Below are 26,718 nucleotides of genomic sequence, written 5' to 3'. Positions count from 1 at the left end.
AAAGAGGAACACAAACTATGCGACGCAGAGGTCCCCTCGTGGTCTGCACCGCCGCGTGCCGTGTTTTGTTGTAACTGGGTAGGACTCGCAGCGTCAATCTGCGAACAAACGCGGGCTAGAAAAGGCAGTGGGTTTCCGTCTGACCGTGAGCGTGTTTCACACCATCTGAAAATGTGTGGCTGGATACGGCTTGCCAGGGCGCACGCCTGGCGTCGCCGACCGGTGGGAGTTTCGCCACCGACACGAGTGGGAGCGGGGTTCCACTCACTTTTCAGGCGGCGTCTGCTCTCCTGGGCTCCCGCCCCCCGGTCCTTCAGCCGTTCAAACGGGACCTCACGGCGGGTCAGACCACCGGCGCCCACCTTCCCCAGCGGCCGCCCGCTCCCCAGCTTCAGACCCAACGGCGGTAAATAAACTCGGCGCAGGACAAAAGTCCTTTCTCGCCCCGCTGATTATTTTCACGCGTGCCAGAGGATGCCACCCAGGCGGCAGGGAGCTGGGGGGGGGACCGGCGGGGGAGAACCGCCGAGCCCCCGCTGCGTCCCCCCACTCCCCGGGCAGGGCCGGCCGTCGCTGTGCGGGCGGCTGCGGGGCCGCTGCCTTCGCCCGGCCCTGGCCCCGCCGCCGGCCCACGCGCGGGGCGCGCCTCCCCGCCTCCGCCCGCCCGCCGGGCGCTTCCCCTGCGCGGCGCGGCCGCGGCCGGGGGAAGGCGGCTCCCGCCGGGCCCAGCGCGGCGGCGGATGGCGGGGGGGCCGCGGCCGGCGCGGGGGGCGGGCGGGGGCGCCCGCTGAGCGGCGGCGGCGATGATGCCGGGGGGCCCGGCGCGGCGGGGCGCGCCGGCGGGGCCATGAGGGCGGGCGGGCGCCGGCCATGGCCCATGGCAGCGCGGCGGTCATGCTGAAGTGCGTGGTGGTGGGGGACGGCGCCGTGGGCAAGACGTGCCTGCTGATGAGCTACGCCAACGACGCCTTCCCCGAGGAGTACGTGCCCACCGTCTTCGACCACTACGCAGGTGAGCGGGCGGGGGGCCCCGCCGCACCCCCCATCCCCCCCCGTTACCCTGCCCGCCTTCACCCGCTGTGTTTCTCCCCCTCGCAGTCAGCGTTACCGTCGGGGGCAAACAGTACCTGCTGGGGCTGTACGACACCGCCGGGCAGGTGAGTGCCGGGCGCTGCCCGCGGGGCTGCGGGCCGGGCCGGGGGGTTCTGCGGCGGCGGGGGGGGGGGTGGTAAAAACCGGCTTTGAAAGCGAGCGATCGACCCAGCCCCGCATTCCCGGAGACGGCCGAAGCTGCAGCGGTGCGCGGCCGGCTGCGGGGGAGCGGGGCGGCGGGGGGGGGCGGGGGCCGGGGCTCCCATCTCCCGGCCCCGGCTGCGGGGCAGCGGCCGGTCCCCCCGCACCCCGCGGCTCGGGCCGGGCCGAGAGCCCGGCGGCCGTCGCTTGCCTGGAGAGCCCTTGGACAGCTCGGAAGAGTTGTCCAGCTTCGGGGTGGGAAATAATAAAATCTAAGGCTCAGGCAGCGCTCTGGAGACAGCCTGGGCTTCTGCTGCTGTCCCAGACAACTCCAGTGATACATTTGGTTAAGATTATTACAGATTTTGCGTTGTGAAAGATGCCATGTCAGCACCTATCTGAAGTAACTTTAACGACGGATAAAACGCTTGCTGTTCGGAGGGGTCACTCGGCTCTGTGACTCCAGTCACTTCTCCCCGGCCAGCTGGACTCGCCCGGCACCAGCGGCGGGGCTGACACACGCCCGGCTCTCCGGGGACGCCTGGTCGGAAAGGAGCCACTGTGGGAAGGGCCGGAGCCCGGCAGCCGCGCAGCGGGCGCGGAAATGCTGCGTGGCTTTCCGTGGAGTCGTTGTGTGTTCCTTACGCAAAAACTTCTGCTTGCAGTGCGAGCATGTGTTTTGGTCTCACATGACCTCAGGCGTGCTTCCTCGTCGTAAAGAGCAACCAGTAAGATAATCTCACTGGGCTCCCGCAGGCTGAAGCCGTATTTTTTAACCGTGTTATTCCTACACTCCATTGAACAGCGGCTGCCTAAATTAGTCTGCCCTTTTAGCTCTGCATGCAGCCTCACGGATGGGAAGCAGCATTTAACCGGTCTTTTATGCCTTTGTTAGGCCTGAAATCGGTAATAAGATTAATTCCAGAACTGTGGGAAACAGCCCCATTTCCAGAGAGCTGATACCCGAAGGGTGAGACTCTTCCCAAAAAGAGTGTCTTCATGACTGTCATCTCATGATGTAAACACCAACTAGTCAAATTTATGCCAACTAAGTGACTTTCTTATTACTACTATAGCCCTGTTTTTCAGTAGTAATTGGTTCAAAAGACAGCTTGTAAAATACTGCTTCAGTAGGCTGCGAAATGAGGATCTAGTGCTCAGGCATTTGGTTAATATGCAACTATTTTTCTCTTTTTTATAATGAGCATTGGAGAATGTGAAAGTGACCCTAGCACTGCTGTACACACGCAGAGCTTATTTGTCGATGCCGTCTCAAACTGCTTGTGCCGGCTTGTTGCTATTAATGGGAGCGTGTGTTGTTAGCTCTGTGTAACCTGAACTAAGGTGGTTTTGCGGTGTCCCACTCTGCCTGAGTGTGCCGAGTACAAAACCGAGTGACCTTTGGCCTCCCCAAAAGCTAGCAGGGTAAACTGGCTGGTTCACAGCAAACAGCAAGCGAAGCTATTCCTGTTACTAAGAAAAACTTTTCACTGTGAAATTGTATATTCAGTTGTGCAAAAAGTTGAGGAAAGCTTCCCCCCCAAATTCTGAGAAGCTGAAATCTGAAGTTTGAATTACAGAGCAGTTTCTGATGTACCCAGGACCAGATCTTGCTGGTGTAATTCGGAGGAGCCTCAGCTCATGGAGGGTGTTTTAATGAGGCTACCTTTACAAATATATCTGGTCTTGGCAAAATTCCCCGCTTAGTCAGACCTGTGGTGCTAAGAAAATCTTTACCATCATCCCCATCCCACTTCAGCATGTTTGAGGAACTGGTGGACATCTGGGGCTTCCCACAGGAGCCCCATCCCAACATCCAGCACAACTAAGGAGATGCTCGAGGGAGGTCTATGTGAAGATGCCAGTCCAGCAATTTAATTCTTTTAGCTGCTTTGTCAGAGAGTGTGTTGACAAGCCTGTCTTCCCAGAGCTATGTGATAACAGAAAGCTTACTTTAAAGCTTAAATATATATAGCAAAGAGCAGAAAAGACAAAAGTTTATGGTGCCTTCTCCGTGTTGAGGAAACAGCGTGCTGCATCTGGTACATGCCTGCTGCTTGCACAGACTTCTGTCTGGCTTGGATTCTTTGCTGCTCAAAGTCGGGATCTCTGTGCCAGTATACATCAGTGCTTTTGTTTCTAATTTAGTCACCCCCAAATAGTTCTACCGTAAAATACTGGCATGATAGTATCGTTTTATCAAAACTTGGCAGTGTGTGATCAGTGATGCTATGGTATCTAAGCAGTTCACAGTCTGCAGCGTGTTTATACTCCCAGCTCTGGACAGAGCATGTAGGTACAATCTATAGATCTCATTTTGGGGGGAAGAGGAGTGAGGGGGTAAATGGAGGCTCAGTGACCTACTCCAGATCCATGCAGGAAGCCCATAGCAGAGCAGGGATTAAGGACCTTTTGATTTCTAGCTGGTGCACAGCAGGCTCAGCACCCTGCAATACCGACCGAACAGCCTATGGGTCTCTTTAACTTGCGTGGTTATGTATTCAGCCACTTGTGACAGACTTCTCTGGCAGAGGAGTCGCATGCTTTTGAGTTCATGGCATCCAGGACTCATTTCTAGCTCGCTTCTTCACAACACACAGAGGGTCACGTGTCATAACTATAGCGATGATGTAATGCCTCATATCTTTGTGAGTTTAAAGTAGGTTGAGAATAAATCTATTAAAATCCCATTTTTCCCCAGGTTATATATAGCAGGGAAAAACGCCACTGGTGGTTCACGAACTTCAGTTTACACGCAGACAGACCTTCCCCCCTTTGGGGGTGTGTGAGTTCAGGCAGGCTTTTCTCTGGCTGAGAATACCGAGGCCCTGGCTCAGCAGCAAGCAGGCGGTACAGCTGCTGGGCCGCGGAGGCTCTCGGAGCCCAGCTGGGTTTGCAGCTGTGGAGGCAGGGAAGCGGGTGGGAATTTGGTGCCGGTGGTGGCCGAGAGGACGTTCCTCCAGCAATTCCTCTCCGAGGTGGAGCCGGCAGCTCCTTTCAGCTCTGCTGCCGCACATAGCCATGCACCGAGGCTGGGTGGGCTTGGAGTGCATCCTGGTTCCCCCAGGAAGGTGAGAACTGTGGAACCTACCCACCTCGCCTGGAGCTGGGAGCATCAGTGCACCGAAGTTTAAACATGAGGTGCTTGCGATACTGATGCCTGGATGCCTTTGGCTTTGCAGTAGCCTCTCTTGCTCCGGGAGACTAACTGCATGCTGGTACTGCTCTTCGCTGAGCAGGGGGACGTGGCAAAATCACCCTGGGAAGCAAACCGTGGCTTCATCAGGGTCTGTTAACTTCATGCATTAGAGTGCTTTTGAACTAGTGACAAGTGATTATCATTTCGATCTTCCATAATACCAAAAATAATACTGCCAGCTCTTGTGATACTAAAACTTTTGGAGAAATATCTGTCAGCACTAAGGAAGAGGTGTGCTGCATGTCCGCTTGCCACGTACCAAATGATTGGGATAAGCAGGAGGACACATGGGAGTTACCTCTTGGGGATTCACTACGTATTGGGGGCTGCTGCTTAAAATGGCAGTTGGGGTCCACCCTCCTCTCAGTCCCTTCTGCTGTGGGGTTTTCATTCATGGTGACCCTTTCCTCGGGTGTGTTCTGACCACACAGAGGTGGAGGCCTTGCTCTGCTCCTGTGCCTTTGCTGTGAAGGAGTGTCGAGACCTGGAGGGGGGATGGGGGGGATACAGGAGCAGAGCCTGTGCAGAGAGTTGCTGGGGCATAGCGTGGCTCTCTGGTGCTGGTTTGGCACCAAGCTGGCATCTGGGCAGTGCAGAGCGGGGTACGGAAGGAGCAGAGTGAATCTTAACTGTGGTGCAGTGCCCAGTAATGACATTTATATCCCTTAGCATCACTTACTGTTGTGATACTAGCGTGGCCTGGCCAGACAACGCTGAGGTAGCCTGTGTTCCTTGGCTTTCATTTTTATTTCTCTGACTTAAAGGCCCTAATACATGTAGGACAAGCTGTAGGTCTGATAGAGTAAAGCTCTCTGAGCCTCCTCAACTGTCACCAAAACAGTAGCCACAGAACAAGCTAAGCACCAGAGCAGACCAAGCCACTTCATGGTTCCTCTCAGCTCACGTACCAATGGCTACTCTGGTTGCAGCTGCAGCCATCTTAATTCAGATACACTGATCTTTTGCTTGTGACGGAGGCCCTGAACTTAAAAGCAATTTTAAATTAAAGCTGGCCGGGCTGCTGAAGTGTGTAGAGCTAACTCAAATATTAGCAAGATCAGTGCGTGCTTTAAGGCCAGGTGTAAAAAGAGATGGTTATGACTGTGAATGTGCCTGTGGGAAGGAGAGGGTTGGAGGTGTGGTTAGTAAAATGCACGGTCACCAAACTTGCGGTGGTTGTTATAAATGAAACAAGAAATAGCAGTAATCTTTGTACTCCTTGGTGGCTGTTTGTCTCGGCTTTGGTAGGTAGCCCTGGTCCAGCATCCTGCTGAAAGGAGAGGCAGCTGCTGATCATTTTGGCCGGTCCTTTGTGAAGCAGCAACGTCCCTCCTCACACCACGTTACTCCTCCGAGCTGCACCTACCAGGCGGCCGCAGCGCCAGGTGCGAGCCTGGGACCTGCACGCACGGTCTCACACAGCGCAAAGCCGGCCACCCGTTACCGTAGAGTTGTGAACACCGAAACGTGATCTCGGCAGATCCAAAAATGAAATGTTAGCGATTAACATCGTGTCCCCTTTCTGTTGCCCCCTGCGCCGCCCTCCTCCCACATGCGTTTTCCCTCGCTCTTTGTTCGTTGTCCCAGCCAAGCTAGCAGCTGGTGCTGGGACGCTGCGAGCCCACGGGCTCGCTCCCGGCCGGTGTGCTGGCCTGCGAATAGCTCGGCCTCCGCTGAAGCCACTCTGTGCTTCAGGGTGCTGCCAGCCACCTAGATTTAATGGCTCTGCAGCAACAACTGGCTGCATGCAGATAAAATAAAAACGTGCCTAGATTCTCCCTTTGAAATTTAAGTTTTTCAACGCAGAAGGAGGTGAAGTGCCTGAGCTTACAATCTCTGTGTCGAGAGTTCTCTAGACAAGTGTTTAAGGAAAGACAGGCTTTCCCTTTAAAAGGAAGGGGACTCTTACCTTCAGATGCGCTGTTAGAAGTGGCCTTCCAACAACAATAATCCCAGTGCAAAGCTCACATTCAAACGCCTTGTTGTGAGCTGTGATTCAGGCTTTCAAAGTGTCGTGGTGTTCCTAGAAAGATAGGTAAGTATTGTTACTGCCGGACGGGGAATCTTGGGATGGGAGGCAGATACTGCTCTGAGCTCCCAAAAGCATCTGCTAAATATATGTCGGAAACTCAAGACAGTTATGTTTCATTTTCAGAGTGTCGAAAGCCCCACAGCACTTCTGAATAGCGGCACTGAGTTATGTTAAAATCCAATGTAAGGGATGTGTTTGAAAATGGAGATCAAGAATGTCTTTACCAGATTAACAGTAAATGAATGGCAGACCAAAGTAAAGAACCCCGAGCAAACCAAGTGTGAGAGGTTCTGTGAAACTTCAATTTTTGATATGTCAAAAGCAATTTTTATGAAGACTACTGACCTAAAGAGACTCTTGCTAAACATTGATTATGTGGTCAAGTAAAAATCCCTTTTTCCTGGGTTCAGAGTCAGTAGACATCTTTTAGTTTGTGACCGAGTTCTCTCCGAATTTTGCTCATTTATAATTTCTTTGAGATACAGTGACATCTTTCAATGCAATCCAGACATCACCAGCTAAAAAGGCAACACCGAATACGAGCAATAATTATTGCTCTTACAGCACAATGTTATTGTGTATCCTCTCACTTCCCAACTTTGTTTTAAGATGGGGTGTGCACCTGCGCTCAGCGGAGTATCACATACCCTGCAGCTGTACTGTGGGAGGCAAGCGTGAGGGAATGGGCCAGCGGGGTACGGTGACATGAGCTGGCAGAGTTTTTCTGATAGACAGCATAGGAGACCCTGGGAATTTTTGGCAGGGCCATAGCCAGACTTCTTGATTGAAATCTGTTTGCTTTGCAAAGAGCTCTTTATGTTTTGGTAAATCTGGAAAGTATAAAAAGTGCGCTATTTTTCATTTATATCCTAACTTCTAATGTATCCTCCATACTACATCTTAAAACAAACTGAATACAGTTTAGACTGGAGTTCTGCCTCCGTAGCGCAGACCCGCAATGCAGAAGGGCTTGTAACGTGTGTTCGGGTCTGAGCCAGAGCTCTCTGTTAGCGGGCACCCTCTTGCTGAGTTCAGTAGCTTTGTTCCAGCTCCTTTATTGAGAACACATGGACAAAGTGGACGTAAAACTTACTTCAGCCATACCGAGGTTTTGTCAGCCCCAGGCATTCAAAATGAGGAGTCAGCTGTTCCTGTCCGCAGACGCCACTACCTGAAAAATCCAGGGAATCAAAATGGTTTGGGACTTTTTCTTTTGCCCTTTGCTGGATGTGGGTTTTCTTTAAGCCTTTGGGCTTCATGTATTCAAGTTTTCTCTATGTCTGTGGGGGAGTAGAAATTAATCTTTCATTTGAAGGTGAAAAGGATGTGATTTTTCTTTATATAATCATGAGACTCCTGGAACCTGGGTTTTGAGGAATAATGTAAAGCACACTGATTCCAAATGCTGCAGTTTTGTTACAAATTATAAAAACTAACATTACTAAAATGTATGCTTTGGGATAGAGCTTCAGGACTTTATTTTAAACCTCCAAAATAGCAGTTACATTTCTAACAAAACCGCCCCTCCTCTAATTAGAAAAAGTGCAAAATGAGGGCAGAGAGGAGGGACACTGTATCTTTTAACCACTCTGTTCTGTGGTCTGTTGGTTTGGATTGGTGGGTGGATGATTTGTTAAAAAAAACGTGTCCGAACGCTACATGACACTTCCCACAGTTCTGAAGAGGTTGTGTCATTTGACACGATAGCGGCTGCTGTGCTCAGTCTGGTTTAATCCTGCTCTGTGCTGCATCCATGTTGTGGCATGTGCAGGAACTCTTTGCAGTGGGCAGCATCACCGCTCTGTGTATAAAAATGCAGGTGGCAGCATTATTCTCTAGAGCAAAGGAACATCCGTCAGCATCCTAGGTGAGCTTATTGCAGACTGAAAGTGCCTCAGGCAGCTTGCACTCTAAATGACGTGTAGCTGTGAATGCCAGAAGATCATCTGTAGGACTTCATGCTAGTTCCTTGTTGGTCTGATTTCCAGTTGGGATGCAGCGGCGGAGTCAATAAGGGATGGATGCCAGGCGTGACTTGGGCTGCATCTTTAGTTACGACCAACAGATAGCCCAGCCACGGGCAGCGAGATGGTTTACATAGTCCTCACTCAAGAATGAAAAACTGTAGGCAGTTTTTCAGCTGCCTTAACATCTGCTACAGTGAAATTGTTGAGTGTTTTACCATGTTCTTCAATGGAAGCTGTTAGCTCCAACAGATCAGGACTTGACATAAAATGAGGTGCAGAAGACTCTTAGGAACTCCTTTAATTCCAGAAACTCTTTCATCATGGTGTGTTTGTTCAATGTTCACATGATGGCACCGGTACTCTGGCACTTTGTCTTTTGAGAAGTTGCATGCTGGGAATTAATCTTGAGGAGCCAGCGTGAAGGCTTAGTCTTCTATCTTACGAAGCTGTTGCTCAACACTGGACTGACGAACGTGCTTTTGGGGTTTATTTGTAAAACGTGACAGGGAATGGGACACTTAACTGCTTGGTCTTTCTTGCCCAGGCAGGATTTATATAGTTAGTCAATGAAAAGACGTGTCTGATACGATATGGATTACTATATTAAACCATCTCTATTCCATAGTCTGTTTTCCATATGAGAACAGGTTTACTGATGGTCATATTCTTCTGTAAAAATTAATTGAAAGAACTCCTCTTTCCTAAGAGCAGGTTCTGCAGAGGATCTGACCAGATCCCCCGTGCCAGGGTGAATTTTACTTTTTTTCCTTTGATTGCCTGTATCTGAAAGAGTGGAAAATCCTGATTGTTCATGGCTGCAGTCACCGAAAATGGGGTAGATTCCTTTCCTGGAGAAAGTGGAAGTCCTGTGCGGGAAGAGTGCTGTTCATAAGGTCACTGACAGTGAGAAAGGAACTGGCACAGGAATGCGCCACAGCCTCGTGATTTCTCGTGGGTAAGGAGTGAAAGGGCTTGCCCATGGCAGTTACCCTGCCACTTCTTAGGAGGTCCACAGTGGATGAGCAACTGGTGTAAGGCGTTTAAGTGAAGCTGTGCTCGCCGATGCTGCTTACAGTCAGTTGAATCCATGTTCTGTTGTTACAGATGCTAAAATAATGTTTTATATAGAAAATTCAGGGACTTCTAGTTTTAGAAAACCATGAAGCAGCCAGCAAGTTGAGGTTCCTGGGGTGATGGAGAGGAGAGAGGGAGTGTTCTGTTGAGACTGTCTAGGAAAATAGTTTAGCATCACCACATGGCAAGACGTAGGATTTGGACAATATTTAAACCCGCATTAAAACTGGGATGAATTCTGATCACTTAAAGGCAATTTTATGTATAAATAAAGGAATATTCTGTCCTTGTCTCTAATGCTCTAAAATCCATCTTACTAGGCTCCATCTTCCAGCTGGTTATTTCTCTCTATACCAAAAAGCTTTTCAGACATGTAAGCAGCTGCATGGTCCTCAAAAAGAAAGTTTTGCCGAAAAAAAATCATAATTCACAAACCCTGGGCTTTTTCAATGTATAATTCATACCTCCTTGGAACAGTCCTCCTCACAGGAATTTAGAGATGGATTTAGATCAGCTTACTTCATTTTTAGAATACAATGGAAGAGCACTTACCCTGCATTCTCACAGCCTTTTCTAGAAATTAAAAATAGATGCTGGGCCCAAATCAGCAGCTTTTTGCACTCCCTGGGAAACCTGTGCGAGCAACCCACAGCAGGACAATTCTGCTTTCTTTAGCAAGGCAAGCTGCATCCCCAGAAGCCTGCGGAGAGACAGAGGGGTCTGCAGCGCACTTTTCCCCTGGAGCCAGGGAACAATCACCGCATCGCGTTTTGCGTGTTCAGAAGCTACAGGCCACAGGTGTAGGCGACTGAAAAATCAAAGGTAGCGATCAGCGTAACAGGGCTCGGATTGCAGAATCGGACAAGGAGCTGTTTTATGGCAGTGCTGTGTCAGTCCAAATTGCCGCTTGCCAAACGCTCCTGCATTAGTGGTGCCTTGCGAGCGGCAGTGCCAGGAAGCCGGCGTCCTGGGGACGCTCCCCCCTCCTTCCCTGCAAAGGGTTATGACATTATACGGCCCAGGCTGAAAAATTCAGAGAGTTTTTTTAGCCAGGGAAGCAATTTGTGCTTGGAAGGGGGCAGTTCGTGCCACTTCCCTCCCTCTCCTCCCCGACCTGAGCGCCGCGTGGGATCAGAAGCCGCAGGGTGGTTCAGAGGGCTGAGCTCCGTTTCCTGAGGGGCTGCTGAAGGAGGCAGGGGCTCTCGGGGGCACTGCCTGGGGCTTACGGCAAAGCTGCAGATCGGCCTTTAATTCCAGATAGTCTGGGGGAGACAGTAGGATGCGCCCACTGGGGTAATGGTGAGCTGTTACGAAGTCCGTGGGGCACATGTTAGACACAACAGTCGTTACGGTTCTCTCGTTAACCTTTCCCGAAACATTGCAGGGGGCCTTCTGAAACGGAAATTTATTTTCAGGGTAGAAAACTATGAAAAATGCAGTCTTGAAGGATAGTTTTGAAATGCACCTCAAAAATTAAAGCATGGCAATTCATATTGAGAGAGGGCTTTCAACGGTCATTACCAAGCCCTACTATGAAATAGGTTAGAACTTGGACTTTTAGCTGGGATTTTGTTCCGCAGAAACCAGCTAGTTACACGTGTGCCTCACTGAGACCCTTTGAGCAGCGGCAGCGATGACCCTTCACTGCATGAAGGCTGGATTCCTCTAGCAACTCTGACTGATGTCTATTTTTGGCTTCCCCTCTGGAAACAGATGGCTGGGAGTGAGAACCTCCTCTTACGACTGCTGTTGTAAGCTGTGAAAGCAACAGATGGTTGCTAACACAGACATCACAAACCTAGAGTTGTTGAGCTCCATCTTTTTTTCCAGTGGTGTGAGCTTTATTTTGTTCCCTCTCATCCACTTTATAGCTTCTCAGAATAGATAAGAAATAGGCTTATCCTTTTGTTTATAAGAGTATGTCAGTGTGATGTAACTGGAGATGTATCCTTAAAATTTTGTTCCTCAGCTGCAAAACACATAACATAATGAACTACTTCGGTTCCATCAAACTACTGGGCCTGGATTAAAACATAAGCATGACACACCTTGCTCAGGGCGCCTGCCACAATGTTAATGACATACCACAATTTGGTTTCTCCTGTTTGCCTAAAGACGCTAGCCCTCATATCTGCAAGGGAAAAAAAATGAAGCAAACAGATCTAGGTTAACATCTTCTTTGTTAGCTGTTAACAGCAGATGTGAGAGGTATGAATTTCCTCAAAGGTCTTGGTCAAGACGTGGGAAGGTATGGAGTGCAAAGGTGACTCCTCTAATTGCCTTTCCTCTCTCCGAATTGGATAGAGAGACCCTAATACCAGTCCGGAGGAGAAGGAGGCCTGTGGTCTCACATTGCCCAGAGAGGGGTAAGGACCTCTGTCCTCATCCCTTTAACACGGGCAGGGAGGAGCGCGATACCGTAAAACAGGGGAGCTACAGGGGCTATGGGAACTCAGTATGCCTGCACCTCTTAGTTCAGTTTTCTAATAAATACAAGGAGATAATGCTTTTTGTGGGTCAAGAAGGTTGTCCCGAAATTATTAGACTTCACTTTGTCTTAGTTTATTTTTTAAAAAATATCCCACTGCACATAAGCTATGTACATCAACGGCTTTTGGAGTGCTTTGCAAAGACTAATGCATTATTAAGCTAGCAAACCCCTGCAGATGGGAAGATGCAAGTAGAGAGGATAATAATTTGCTTAGGGCTACATATTGTGTCAGTGGCAGAGTTAGGAATACAATTTGTGTGTTTTTAACTAGCTGAAATCCATGGAACTGGGCAAAAGTATTAGGTCAAAATCAATTGTACAACTTGAAATATGGCACTGGATGCTGCTTTTAGTCTGAGCAAACCCTGGAAATGAAGGAGAATATAATGCTGCAGCATGGCAATACGAGCAGGTAAATGTCAGGAAAAGAAGTAGCTCAATTTTGGACACGTTAAAACAAATCCACCTGAACATCCAAAATACAGTGAAAATCAGTGATTCAGTATTCAAGTACAAGGCAGCAGAAAGTCAGCAGAGGGCCAGATTACTTGGTACTGTAACATGGAAAAAGAGACCCAAAGGAGAGATTTTAAGGAGCCAAGATGAAGGCAATGCTACCTACCTGCAGACTGTCAAAACTAGGGCGTGATAAGAATTTGAAAGTCTGAATTTCCAATCTCCCCTCTTAAAAACAAAAAAAAAACCCCAAACAGTCCTTTCCAGTTTTTAGCTGAGAAGACAAGTCATTAGTTCCCCCGTCTCATCTCCTTTCCCATGTCTGTTCTGTGTTGGCCCTGTCCTGGGTTACCAGAGATAGTAGGTAAATGATGGACAGTCCTGCTGTAAGGTAGTATCTTTTATAGGGATCACAGCTCCATATAACATTAATTAAGCCAACATACTTGCATCCAATTTGTTTAAAGTTATTACAACTCTCGTATTTTCATGATGTTTTTCTATTTGTATTCATCGCTTCAGCAAACATCAAACAATTTTGGTTTAAAGTCCAGAGTATGTTGGGAGACCGAGCCATTTCACTATTTCAGCCTGGAGTTTTTGAGACTGGTACTGTGTATTTTGATCCTTAGTAGCCTTCTTGCCCACCTTATTCACATTCTTAAAATATTCCAGTTAAATTCTTGAAATATTTTTAATGCCTAAATACACATGCAGTGCCTCCCCCAGTTAGATTGGAAGTCTAATTGCTGTACGGTGTGGTGTGCACATGCACTCAAATTGGAATTTATGTTGACTGGCTAGTATGATTAGATTTTGCCATTGCATTTAATTTTAGAATAAACTACATTTATTTCCCTTAGCCTAGATTCAGGAAATAAATTATACTTGAAGCAATCGGATTTTTCCAGGCTTCTCTAATATTCAGTCTAAATTCATTTGGTATTTCAGATTCTTCCACCAAGCGCAGCAGTTACTTAGGCCCAACACATCAGAGAAAGTTTTCAGGTTTGAGTGTGATTTCTGAGGGGCTGCTGGGGAGCAGAAGCTGTCTTTAAGCGCAGATGCTCTACTCGATGGTGGTAACATTTAAGCCAAGGCCTCTCTTAGGAGGACCCAGGACCAGCATAATCATGAGTCTTAGAATTACCTGCTATTCTTAGTATCAATACAAACCTAATTTTCGTAGCACAGACAAGGTTCAAAGGAGAGCCTGACAGCACCGACTTGTTTCAAACAAACAGCAGCATTGGTGGGTATAGTCGAAGTCTGTTAATTTAAGTGAGCAGAAATGCAGTGAAGTCACTGTAGGGAATACCACGTACATCTTTGGCCGTGGTACATGATGTATCCAATCACACTGTACTTGCCTTCAGTTTAACTTCTTAATTACACAGGATGGACCCACAGCTTGCCAGTGCAGATGGGACAGGGTATAAATCAAAAGGCTTATAAATAGATGCAGGGACAGGAAAAGAGTTCAGCAACACACACGCCTTAAAAAGCGGCGACGTTGCTCACTGCCAGATGACTGCTGGTGAATACTTGGGAAGTAAGGTGCAGTACCACGATGTGGCTAAACGTACAAGGACTTGTAGCCAAGGAGATTTGAAAAGATACACTAAATATGAAAGTTTCGAAGTCAACCATGCAAATGTAACTCAGCTTTGAGATCAGAAAATGATTAGTATTTGCTATGAATAAAAGGTCCGTCTGTGATTTGAAATGGGTTAACTAAGAGGTATTTTAAGGTCAACGGACTAACAGTAATTTATGGTGACAATTCAATGTTTTCTCCATTCCAATATTTAATGCAGACAATGCTCTTAATAATTGTAACCCAGGTGTGAGACTTTTAGAAAATGTTGAGTGTAGTGACAGTAGGAGTAAATGATGACTTTACACTAGATTTTTTTTTTTTTTTTTTAAAGAGAACTTTTTCAGTAATACCCTGAGTACGATCTGGTAGAGCTGAATTTGAGAGCAACTGATGGATCTGCCTGAATGTTCTTGCATGCAGATTTTGTACTCCAGGGACCAGTGTAATTTGCAGTTGGGAAGCTTCTTTTAGGATTTTGATCTCCACCCTAGAAAACAGAGTGGCAACCCTGAGCAGGATCTAACTACATTGAGTAGCAGAAGTGAACACAAAATACATGCTTAAAAAAAGAACTGAATGCTAAATAGTTTCAGGTTGCTGTCGTGATTTTTTGGAAGTTATTTCTGCCTTCTATGAGGAATGTCCACAGATGTGGAAAAGACACAGTTACTAGTTTTTTTCTTTTGAAACAGGCTAGGAGCCTGACACTAGCAGGGAGACAACGGATCTTCAGAGACACCTGTCAAATGTTGTAGTTTCACAGCAGTGTCAGTTACTGTGGTTGTGAAATTGGGAGCCTGTGTTTACAGCTAGGCATGCTCTAGCTTATTGACAAAACTGTTGACTATACAAGACTGGCAGTAGAGCATATAATCAAAATGGCACATGAGAATAGGGATTACAAATAAGAATATTGTGTAAATAGACACTGAAGAGTATTGGCCACTTGGCCTCCTTGCTGGTGCAGAATTTCCTGCAGTGCTTGTTCTCGTAAGTCTTTTCTCCATTTTACAATGAGGATAACAGCCCTCTTCGCATAGCTGTTGACTTCCGAATGAAAAGATGGATCTAGCAGACACTGTTCTGAGGAAATTCTCACAAGTTTTCTGAAATTCTAGTGACACCGTCTTTAAAACTTAACAATTAATCAATGAAGGGTTTTTTTGAGGGTGCCACTATAGGTTAATAATCAGTTGCCAAGGAAACAAAGATTTAATTTTCTGGCTCGTTTCAAACATGGAGTTGAATTACATTTCTGTCTCTACATTTAATGAACAAATCGTTCCAATATTTGTGAGATTAATTAAGATGGGGAGCTTGCATGGGGAAGAGGGAGGCTGCTGCAGCAGCCATAATAAACTGGTGTTTATTGTGGAAGAGAAGGCATAAAACCAGCAGTCCTTGCTGTCTCTTCAGTGCCTGGGCTCAGTCTTAGTTAACTATGTTTAAAAAAAAAAAAAAGGTAGGAATGGTAGAGCATTGGTTCACTGCCATAGACCACAGGAAGCCTTGCAGAGACAAGCTGGGGTGTGCTCCCTCCTGCTCTTAGCTATAAAATATGGCAAAATCCACTTTCTCTCTTGGTACAGGGACTCTGTTTTACAGTAGGGACAATGCTCCTAGGTACCTCTGTTGCCAGGGTATCATATGCCCTGGCAGCAGGACTGGTGGCTTTAAATGCTATGGCTCTAAGTAACAATCTTTTCACACTACCCCCTTCCTCCAAAAATAAAAAAAAAAGGTATTACTGTTCCTCTGATAGCATTATTGGTCTTTAATTTTTGTTCCTTCCCCACTCTGTGCTGGGCTTGCTTACAGAAAGCAAAATCTGGACAAAAGAGGTCCCTTCTGATCCTTACTTCATCTGCCCTGATCATTGCAACAGGACAGTAAGGTTACTAAGAGACAGAAACAAAATTCTGAGGGACTTAAATATCACCTCTACGTATGATCCAAAACAGCAAATTTAAGTGCGTTAAATAGCCTTAATTTCGCCTAGATTTGTATAACATGGATGGACCTACAGCACTGACATCTGCGTATTTCTCTTTGGTCAGACAAACGCTAACCTTTGATCTGCATGTACGTTTGAATCATAAGCCTTTCTTTTTCTTCTTTAAGTGAAAACTTTTTAAAGGGTAGTCTCCTGTATACTCTTGTACAGAAGTAAGTTTCTATCAGTATTAACACACAGGATTTTTTATATTTACATTCACATATAATTACCCTCATATGCAGATTTTGCTCTGACAGTCACACTTACCTGGAATAGATGTAAACATTCAGAAAGTTTGCTTCAGCGAAATTACTGAAATATGCATACAGTTTCTGAATATAAATGTTAAAATTAACAAAATACAAGCAACAATTTAATATTGCAGATAACATAATTTTTCTTTCTCAGGAAGACTATGATCGTCTGAGACCTTTATCTTATCCTATGACCGATGTCTTCCTTATCTGCTTCTCAGTGGTAAACCCTGCTTCATTTCAAAATGTGAAGGAAGAGTGGGTACCGGAGTTGAAGGAATATGCACCTAACGTTCCCTTTTTACTAGTAGGAACACAGGTATATCTGGTTCTGTTCTCCTTTATTTATACAATTAAGGTCATTGTATGGTGGCTTTTCTTTGGGCTGGAAGTTCAGGCCCGACAGGACCTGAGCAGCACCTCCCTCTGGCTTTGGAGGAACCACCCTAACAAGTGGCAGAAGAATGTAGGTCTGTGGTGTTCTCTAACGAGCTACCTCCATTTTGTTAAAATGTATGCATTGACAACAAGGCGGCAAGATTGGCTGCATCCCTCTATTCAACTTTCTAAAAGTCATGGGACTTACAGAATAAAACTGTCTCTTCATACCCATGTTACTGAAATTACTTGGGTCTGCAATTATTAGTCATATCCGGTATTTGCTGAAGCAAAGGAGCAAGGGGAGAAGTGAGACAATTTCCTCTTGCCTCTTGTGGGCAGTGGACTGGGCTTCAGTTACAAAGTGGCCCACATGTTGGTATTATGTTTGGGTTAATCTTTCTGCCAGTGGTGAATATACTTTCTGGTATTCTGAGATGATCACATCTAATTGAAAAGCTGAATTACAAGATAAACGTTTGTTCCTTCTGTATTAAAGGTAGTAGTTCACAGCTTAAATTTCCAGGACTTTTGGATCAGGAAGGGTCCGCAATCTGAATCATGACGACTGATTTTTATACATGTAATACTCCATTAAATAAGCAATTCTGCTTTAAAAAGAGGGCATCATAGAGCCTGCTGACTTTTGTTAGTATTCCAACATGACTGCAATCTTTCTTGCTAGATTGATCTTCGTGATGACCCAAAAACTCTGGCAAGACTGAATGATATGAAAGAGAAGCCCATATCTATGGAGCAAGGACAGAAGTTAGCGAAAGAGGTAAACTGGATAATCGTAAATGAAGCCAACTAGCAAAGAAGCAAAATACCCCATTTCCCATTGACTTTTTTCTTCCTTTACCACTTTGCCCAATTCTTCTACCAGTCAACGTATGAAACCTTATGACTGGTTACCAGTTAACAACATTTACTTACATCGTTGAGTACAGCTAACAAGCAGAACTGTGTAACAGCACTTCCCTGTTAGTAATAGTTCTAACTTTCTGCGTAGACACTCGTAAAAACTACATAAGCATTAGTCAGAGAAAATTAAAATCACAGAGTGGTTGAGGTTGGAAGGGGCCTCTCCTGCTCAAGCAAAATGTTGGAAGCATCTTTAAGAAATTATTTGAGAATGTTATACTACCATTTTATCACACTGTGTGGATAATGCTGATCAGGACGCTTATTTATAGAGTCTTATTTTTGAAACATAAACTGGTCATGTAATTCTGTAATTCTTTTTTGCTGTTCAGTTATCAAAAATACCTTAGGATACCACTGCCAATCGAAGAGCTTATTTAACATGCTTCCTTTATAAACCAAATCAACTTAAATACATTTCAGATCTTTGGCCAAACGATAAATCTTCTTTTCTCCTACAGGGGCAAGCACATTCAGGTAACTTTTCTAGATCACAAACACACACTGTGGTGTCACTACAGAAAAAAAAACAGCGGAACTGCACAGATAGAACTGAATAGCTGGAATATTGCTATTGAATTACCTTATTTTCTTGACAGATAGGAGCCTACTGCTATGTGGAGTGTTCAGCTTTAACACAGAAAGGACTGAAGACCGTTTTTGATGAAGCTATTATAGCCATTCTAACTCCAAAGAAACACACAGTGAAGAAGAGAATAGGCTCAAGATGCATAAACTGCTGCTTGATCACGTGAGATACATTTGACAATGGCCAGGCTTACTGTGAAATTCTACTGAATTAAAATGCAATGCATTAAGTACACAGCAAACTTGCTACAGGTTTGAAAGCTAAAACTACGATTCTGCCTTCTACAACCAGTGAAATCCAGAGGAATAAAATCAGCATCGACGAACTTGTAATAAGAAGCCACCACATCTGTTACAAATATTTTATTCAGACTGGAAGGTACAATCTCTCAGGGTTACATAGTCTAGAGGAAGCAAAAACTGCACCGTGTTGAAACGGCATCTATGTGATTTTATTGAGTGGAGATGCTTGGCCTGAAATACTCTAAATGAATTTGGATAGTCTTCTGCTTTGACTACGCGTATATATATCTTTTAAAAACCCCAACTTTTGCACAGTCTGTATGGAATCTGCACAAAGAAATACCTTGTCTCTCTTTGCTCCAGTTATCTGCTTTTGTATGTAAGCTGCTTCCGGTTCCAGTGTATCCACAGAGGTGCAATAATCAGACCAGCCACGTAGCCAAAGGTAGCTCCGAGGGAACAGGAGATGGGCCATACCTGAGGGAGGAACGCAAGGTAAAAGCAGACGATGAGGAAAATGTCTGTGGTTTTTTGTACTACGTGAGCACAAATTCTCAGTGTAATCTAGGTACTGAAAGACAGTACAGTCTCATTCTACTTTAGAGCTTAATGTGCTTTCCTAAAAAAGCCAAAAGTGTAACAATCATCTTCTTGAACACTAAATGCTGTTGTACAGTTTTTAATTCATATGCATTAAAATGTAACCAGGCTTCTGGCTGTTGCAGACTTTAGTTTGATATTCCCAAAGCTATGTGAAAAAATTAGAAGTATTTACATCCCCCGATGTGTTCAGCTAACCTGCCTTCCTGTTCTGCTGCGTACGTTTGGAAACCAACAGGTTTCTTGGCAATTTCTCCTTCCAGTCTCTCATGGCATTCTGAAACTTTTAGAGGTGTGTATAAATGAACTAATATTCAAATAAGGCCAGAGACTGAGACGGATACAAGGTTTTTCTTTCTTTTGGTCTTGACAAGGAGGCAAAGGGATGAATTTCCCTCTGTAGCAGTAGGAAGGGAACATAGATAACATCTTGCACCCAGTTCAGCAAAACACGTAGTAAGCCAGTTATATTAGAGAGCTTTGATTATAAGCTCTATTTCCTAGTATAAGAGCAGGGAACTGACTCAATACAGCTGACTCACTTTCACAAACCATCTAGTGCTGAGGCAAAGAAGTAATGGGATTCTTCACCCCTCACCCCCTGTTTTTTTTTTTAATTGGTATTGATTTGTAGGGAGGAAAGGCCGAAACAAAACTTAATCAGTCTGTCCTGAGACTTAGCTTATATTACCAGTCAGCGACGTACTGCGTTTGATGAAAGTCTCAAAGTTGGTGATTAAAAATATTTATTATAGAATAAACTAATTCCCATCCCTCTTAAAAATTCTCCTTTGTTTTTTTTGGCAAGGGCAATTTTGCACTTCCTGCTGTACAGTGCATGTTCCTGAAGCAGGTACAGACCACATTCTCCTATTTTTTTAATTTTTAAATTAAGGGGGTTATTTCCTCCTTCTGTAGTACTTGAGACTGAGAAATGCACTAGACATTAAAGAAAATATCCACGTCTCAGTGTCCAGCCTTCTTTCCTACTGCACTTTGACTTGCAATTCATTAATATCAAATTAACTTACTCTTAATGGTACTGGTTCCTCTAAGTCTGATTCTTCTCTTTATTTCATTATCGCTTATATCACAATATATTTATTCACATCCTTTGATCATGGGAATTTTAACTAGGAATAAGAGTAATGTATTTTGTCCTTTGCTGTTTCATCTTCACAGTCTCCTCAGCTGTTTCATCTTCACATTCCTTAGCATTTGCAGTTTTATATATTATTTGGAGGTCTTAAGGAGTGTAGCAAAGATGACTATAAACAAGGTGCCTTAGGTACTCTTTATTGACCTTGTTTCATTCTTCCATTACTGGACATTCTGTCTCTGCTAATTGTTTTTGTTGGCTGTTGCCTCTCAAACCAAAGACTTGCTTGTCTGCATTCATTTAACAATGGTATTGTAGATCTTCTATAAAAAGCCTTGAGATGCTTTGGCATGGTAAGATATTGTGTATAATTAAAACTCACATGAGTTTGTGGCCTTGGCTAAACTTATGCTTCAGGTGGATCTTTTCAACTTTTAAATGAAATGTAATCAAATTATTTCTAGCATTTTGCAGGCTATTACACATGTCTAAAGGACAAAACAATAAAAAGTCCCTGCAACCTCAGCTGCTGACTCAGTAACATGCAGTTGGAACAGAAGTCATACTTTCTTATCCACTGATGAAGTCAAATACCACTCTAATATCCGCAAAATATGGACAGAGGCTTCTTAACGCAGTGGTCTTTTTACATCAAATTCTCTGAGTGATCAATGATCCTGCATTAAATTTTACCTACATTAGGTGAATCTGTAGTTGCTTATTTGGTTTTCAGAAGTATAGGTAGATGCTGGGCTCTGAATTTTTCATGTTCCCTTAACTACAGAGTCAGTATCCCTAATGACCCATTGAACCTGTATCTTTTTGGTATTTTGTGTATAGTGGGTGAGTGTTGGTACAATTAAAAGGATCTCTGATGACTGTTGTATCGTCTTTCACCTGACTGAACTGCAACTTGGAACATGGTTTTTCAATAGTTATGTAACTTATAACATTAATTATGCCTCTCTCTGTCTTCCAAAACATTCAATTTTTTCTTTGCTTTTTAAAAATTAGTGTTACCTCACAGAAGTTTCAGGCTGTCTCACTTAACACATGAGTCTCTGACCTCTGAAATACAACCCTCACCAATGGCAGCTGGCAAAGACGGGGGGCAAAGGGATGAAACTGTGCAACACTCCGTCTCACTGACTATGAATGAGACATAACAGAAACCCCACCTCACCCCTTCTGTGGCACAGAACAGAAGGGTACTAGGCCAGGTACTCATTCTTACTATGCTGGTCAGATGGCCCAAAGCAGTTCTGAAGGCAGTTCGATTGGCCTTTTGAACAACTCCCTAAGTGCAGGAGTTAAAAGCGTGGACTCAAGAGCCTTGCCATCCATATGCTATTTTCTCTAACCCTCAAGGCAGGGCAAAAAACCCCCTAACAAACAGGTAATGATGCTAGTTCTGCCCCTTTTATTCTTGACTGCTGGCCTTCAGGCTACACATAGTCAGATGCAGCCGTGGGTGTATCTAAAGCAATGAGTTATCAAAGACAGATTAAGATGTGGCTCTTAAGCACATCAGCTGCACTAAAATAACAGCCCTTGCATATGCTTTTTGTCCATCTAAAGTGGGTTGCTTTAATTTGTATTAGCTGCTGACCTTGTTTTTCTGAGCCCCCATCACTTTCTGCTGGACCTTTTTACATGAATTTCACTTGCTTGATTGGTCTGCTTTTGCCCTGTCTTTCATGTTATCTCTTAAACTTAGTTTAGCTTCCCTGACTTGGTACAAACTGCCTCTAAGTGAAAAATTTAAGCAGCTAATATCCATCAGCCTATTCTAAGAGATTCCATTCCGCTTGTTTAAAGTATGCAACTTGTAATACGCCCCTCTCATCCCCTGAGAGCTATTCAGCTCAGTTTCTTCCACTACACGCTCCCTTCTGCTGTGAGGAAGCTGCCATGTCCTACCCCAGTACTGATGTCATGTCTAGGCTGGATCAGCAGCAGGGGAATAAGATGTTAGGTAACACTGCCCAGCTGCACTTTTGAGGGAGAAGAAGGTTGATCTGGAGAGAAGAGTGTGGGGAGCACAGGAGAGGGGCAGAACATTCTTCAGGGAACTGTCATGAAATGCCTTGTCTGTCCCAGCAGCTGGGAAGCATCAGCTACCATCCTCACAGCCTGATACAAGAAGAGTCAATTTACGTATCAAATCCATGTGGAAAACGGAGTTGTAACAACCTGTGTATGATTACCAGGGATCTCAACAGCAGCCTGGCAAAAACAAAGCTCCACCTACATGCTTAACAAGCACAAAAATTGCATTTTAAGGGACAGAGCATGAGCCAGTGGTTAATGCAAAACAATCCTGACTTCTACTATTTGTTTAAATTTTCTTTTTGCATTTTCTTTTCATCTGGCAGCAGTGATAGGACTTAACAGAGATTTCTTTAGGCTAGCTCAATAGACACTACAGAACTGCAAGGTTTCTAGTACATATTACAACTCATTTTAAGAATAAGGAATCAAAACAGGAATTTCCAGCCTTTCAGGATACAAATAAGCTAGATTCCTCAGCATTCTTTAGAATACCCATGAACTGATGTAAGAACGCTTAGCATATTGCATGGAAAGCAGAGCATCGTGCAGCATCCCAGCAAGGCACCTTGCTCTGCTGTACTGTGCACGTAGCCAGTTAAACCGGAATTCTGACTGCATGAGTTTTGTCATCTATGACAAGTCTGTCATTTGCATCCCGTGCAACGGGAATTACATAGACATTGATAAGGACATAAAGGCCAGACTCTTACAGGCCAGAGCACCAACACCCTAAATAAAATTTTTGAAGATATTATAGAGTAAGCCACTGACTGCTGGAACTTTAATTATATAAATACAAACACAGTGGGGCGATCTACTGTACTTAGGGTTTGGTTGGTTTTTTTTTTTTCAGTAAACTGGTCCCATTCTTTATGAGTGTTGTTCTCCTATTCCTAAACTCGATTTTTTTGTATGCTTACTATTTCAAAAAAATCCATTTCTGACTGTCAATGAGAAAGCTATGTGATAATTTCTGTTTAACTTTAAAACTGAATAAATGAGCACAATTACTCTAACTCCCTGTTTCTAACATGCCTTAAATTCCTAATTGTTTAGTCTGTGCTGTATTAAAAATTTCAGTACATGCCTTTAATCTATTTTGGTTGCATGCACATGTTAACTAAAAGTGTCTTATCACATTGCACAGAATGTGTGTGTTGACAAGCACATGCCGAAGAGAAGCAAGTGTGAGGATTTTTTTTGAAGCTGGCATTTGTAACTAGAAGTTGGTTTTGTGGATTTGTGTTCTAAAGTTATAGCAAGCATAACTGCCTTTGATCTCACCATAAAGGTTTACATTAAGAAAACATATTAAATAAACAATAACATCCCCACTAAAGTGGAACAAGCTTCTACCTCTGTTTAAAAAAACCCTCAAACACTGATATTATCCCTTTTACTCTCATAAAGCAACTTCTTTTACAACAAAACTTTCACAGTAGGTGGTAGATCCAAAAGCAAATAGAAGAATGAAACTGAGCTGTGTTAAGAGTAACAAAGTAGTGTGAAAGTTCATAGTCCTATTTCATCTTACTCGAGTAACTGTACCCAAGATTCTCCAGATTATTTTTCAGGTTACAAATGTCTGAGAGGTATCTAGGCCAATATTTATGGTCATATTGGTTAAATTACATGGCAGTCAATCAACTCATTTGAGTTATATCAGCACTACCTATTATGTTTGCATCTGATATAAAGTGGGAATACATCTATTTCACTTTTACCTAATGATATGAAAACACTGTGGGCAGAATATTGTTTCAAAGTCACTTTTTATCGTTAGTAATTTTGCTACAAAAAAATCCAGACAGATGGGTGGCAGGCACACAGTAAACTCAGGAACATGTTTTAAAGGTCTGGTATCAAAACATGCAATAAACCCAGGCACTTCACAATTTCCAAAATTCAGTTGTTGTCAATGATGATGAGGCATCTGGAATACTAGTTCCACCACACGTAAAAGGTGCTGATGAGGTTTCAGTCTTTATATCATGTTGTTTTGCAGCTGAATTACCTCAGGCTGAGCAAAGAAAGGATTGTCACACTGTGTCTAGTAACACCTAAACAATCCTGCTCTGTTTCTGTGGTGGTGTGCTTTAAGGTGCCACTTCTCAGATGACACAGGAAGCTAGGATCCTAATCACAGGCAATCATTAAAAGTACACCATCAACTTGAAACGGGCAATCTGAAAAAAATGAGCAACTGTAACAAAGAAATTTATTTTTTATTTCTTTGCTAGAACAGTCCTAACCATAACCCTTACATAGCCACCATGCATCTGAGGGCTAGAACCAACTAGAGATGGATGTACAACTCTTTACACCTTTTGAACATCATCTAGGATAGCCTTATTTAAATGATCGTAATTGTGTTGCACACTATTTTTTAAATCATTTAGGAATTAGATAGTAATCTCAAAACATTGGCAAAATTATTTTCCCAGTCTGACACTTGTAATAAACTGAAACATGTCTTGCAGAGTAAGTCTTGGAAAGTTTTTTGGTTTTGTTTTTTTAAGTACAGCAATGTAACTACTGTAGGGACTAACTTGCATTCTGGTAAAGCAACTACCTTTACCTTTATCTGAGATAGGCTTAATCCTGCAGACCTTTAACCAGGAACAACCATAGAGTAGGCCTTCCTGATGAACTGTTTTGCACAAAACCCCAAATTTTTCTGAAAACTAGCAGAGAGGCAATAGGCATGGCCAAATTACAGTAAGAAGTTATTTTAAGAACAAAAGAATAATGAAAAACAATCATCAGGATACCAAGTGACTTTCAGCAATATATTTTATACTTATAACAGAAATGCTTTATATACTTTTCATTTTCATTCTGAAACGTTATTCAGACAATGAATGTCATTTTATTTCCAAAACAATATTCTGTTCCTATTAAGTAGTATTTACTTAGCATAAAAGTTGTTGTATGCTAAAAAAAATGCAGTTTACATTATTATTTTTTAAATGTAGACAGGCCCACTAATCTGAATGTCCCCTGTATGCAACATTTTTCAAACAAACATGGAAAATAAAGTGAAGATTTTCTGAGTCATCTGCATTTATCTTGGTTTTGTTGCATGTCACAAGAGCCAATATGTTTTCTTTGGTTTGTTAATAACTCAGGATGAAGTAGTATTTCGGTTTTAGCCATTAGCATGTGAATTGGAACTCCTGATGATGAGTTTCTTACCAAGTTTACTCCACAGAAGTCTGAAGTACGTTGAAGTAAAAACAAATTCTAGTGACAGATATACCAGACATATTGACATCTGATTTTCTGATCAGGTAAGATACAGGTAATGGTATTACATATGTCTCAGCTTCTACTAATGCATCTCAACCATGATGTAAAAAGATGACTACCATATATTTTTTCAGTTCTTCTATTAAGATTGCAGGAAAAGATGCCAGTCCCGTATACAGACAGCTAAGGACTGGAAAATAGATTAGCAAGAAACGAACCTAGGGTTGCCCTCAATTGCTTTTTCTTTTAAGGCCACAAAGTAGCAACAAAGTGACATCAGAAGAACTGCCATATGTATCAGTGTGGCCAACAGGTGCCTTACAGAAAAGTGTAGGCAGCTTTATTCAAAGCTCTACTGGCATTCCAGCATCCTCAGTACTCTTTTGTTCCTTCAACCTCTAGTTTGCTTCAGGTTAGTAACTGCAGGCCACTTTCATTTGAAGCCATTTCTGTGAACAAAACTGACTTCACAGAAGTGGCTTTACGTACTCCACTCTGAACTGGGCTACAGTCAGTTTAGAGGCAGACTGTAGACACTCTGAAATGATCTACAGTTTAAAGTGTCGACACCAGATTTGGTAAAGTGCTAAATCCTGATCAACTGAAAAAATACACCAATTAAGACACAGTGCTTAACTTTTTGTGTGAACCTCAGGTTATATTAAATTGTTCTAACAGAGCTAAATGAGTAGCAATAGCACTTTTCATTCCAAACTCAAAATGCATTCCTGGACCTGCTGAACGTCAGATGTTTTTGCCAACATTTAACATTTTGGGGCTACAAACAGAGCACAGGGGCAGCAGGAGGAATCCCTCAGTTTGCTTTATCACATGGTATTTCTCAACTATTGTTGACCCATCCAATTTTTGTAGTACCAATTTTGCCTTGTCTACAACACTCCTTAAATAACTAATTGTCTGAAGCTAAAGGTACAAATACAGCTGTATTTCCGTAACACGTTGTTACATCACCAACACTAACCATAACCAATAAAGAAATCAGAACCAGATTTTGCAACAGGTAGGCTTAAAGGCCTTAACACTGCTCTCTAAAATGGTAATACCACTTTAGTCTCACCCATATAGTAAGATTTTAACCACATTTTCTCTTCTAGAGCAGAATAATTTCCACTACAGATCGAAAAAAGAAAAAATCGTTTACTTAAAAATTGTTTACAACAAAGTCTAAAATACAAGAAGGAAAACAATCACTAATGAAACCTGTTCTTATCTCAAAAGCTGGTGTTGACTCCAAAGACTACATTATTCAATTTGAGTCCCTT

At 43.8% G+C, this 26,718-nt stretch overlaps 2 protein-coding genes across 2 annotated transcripts in view; one reads left to right on the top strand and one right to left on the bottom strand.

Annotated features, from left to right (window-relative positions):
- Positions 1–824: 824 nt before the first annotated feature.
- On the top strand, positions 825–25,243 carry RHOQ (ras homolog family member Q). Its single transcript, XM_075412854.1, has 5 exons — positions 825–1,012; positions 1,099–1,157; positions 16,457–16,621; positions 17,366–17,461; positions 18,204–25,243. Exons 1-5 carry the CDS (start codon positions 871–873, stop codon positions 18,357–18,359), a joined length of 618 nt encoding a protein of 205 aa, XP_075268969.1. The 5' UTR covers positions 825–870; the 3' UTR covers positions 18,360–25,243.
- PIGF (phosphatidylinositol glycan anchor biosynthesis class F) overlaps positions 18,541–26,718 on the bottom strand; it is a 21,133-nt gene continuing 12,955 nt past the window's right edge. The window contains exon 6 of the mRNA XM_075412853.1: positions 18,541–18,912. Coding sequence (XP_075268968.1) covers positions 18,799–18,912 — 114 coding nt within the window. The 3' untranslated portion in view covers positions 18,541–18,798. The remainder of the gene's footprint in view (positions 18,913–26,718) is intronic.

This window comes from Opisthocomus hoazin, chromosome 2 (genome assembly GCF_030867145.1).
Source record: "Opisthocomus hoazin isolate bOpiHoa1 chromosome 2, bOpiHoa1.hap1, whole genome shotgun sequence".
Lineage (NCBI taxonomy): Eukaryota > Metazoa > Chordata > Aves > Opisthocomiformes > Opisthocomidae > Opisthocomus > Opisthocomus hoazin.
This window is presented reverse-complemented; position numbering and strand designations above follow the sequence as displayed.

Coding starts and splice junctions, on each gene's coding strand:
- RHOQ (XM_075412854.1), top strand. CDS start 871: ATGGCCCATGGCAGCGCGGCGGTCATGCTGAAGTGCGTGGTGGTGGGG. Junction 1,013..1,098: donor CGTCTTCGACCACTACGCAG/GTGAGCGGGCGG, acceptor TCCCCCTCGCAG/TCAGCGTTACCGTCGGGGGC. Junction 17,462..18,203: donor GACAGAAGTTAGCGAAAGAG/GTAAACTGGATA, acceptor TTTTCTTGACAG/ATAGGAGCCTACTGCTATGT.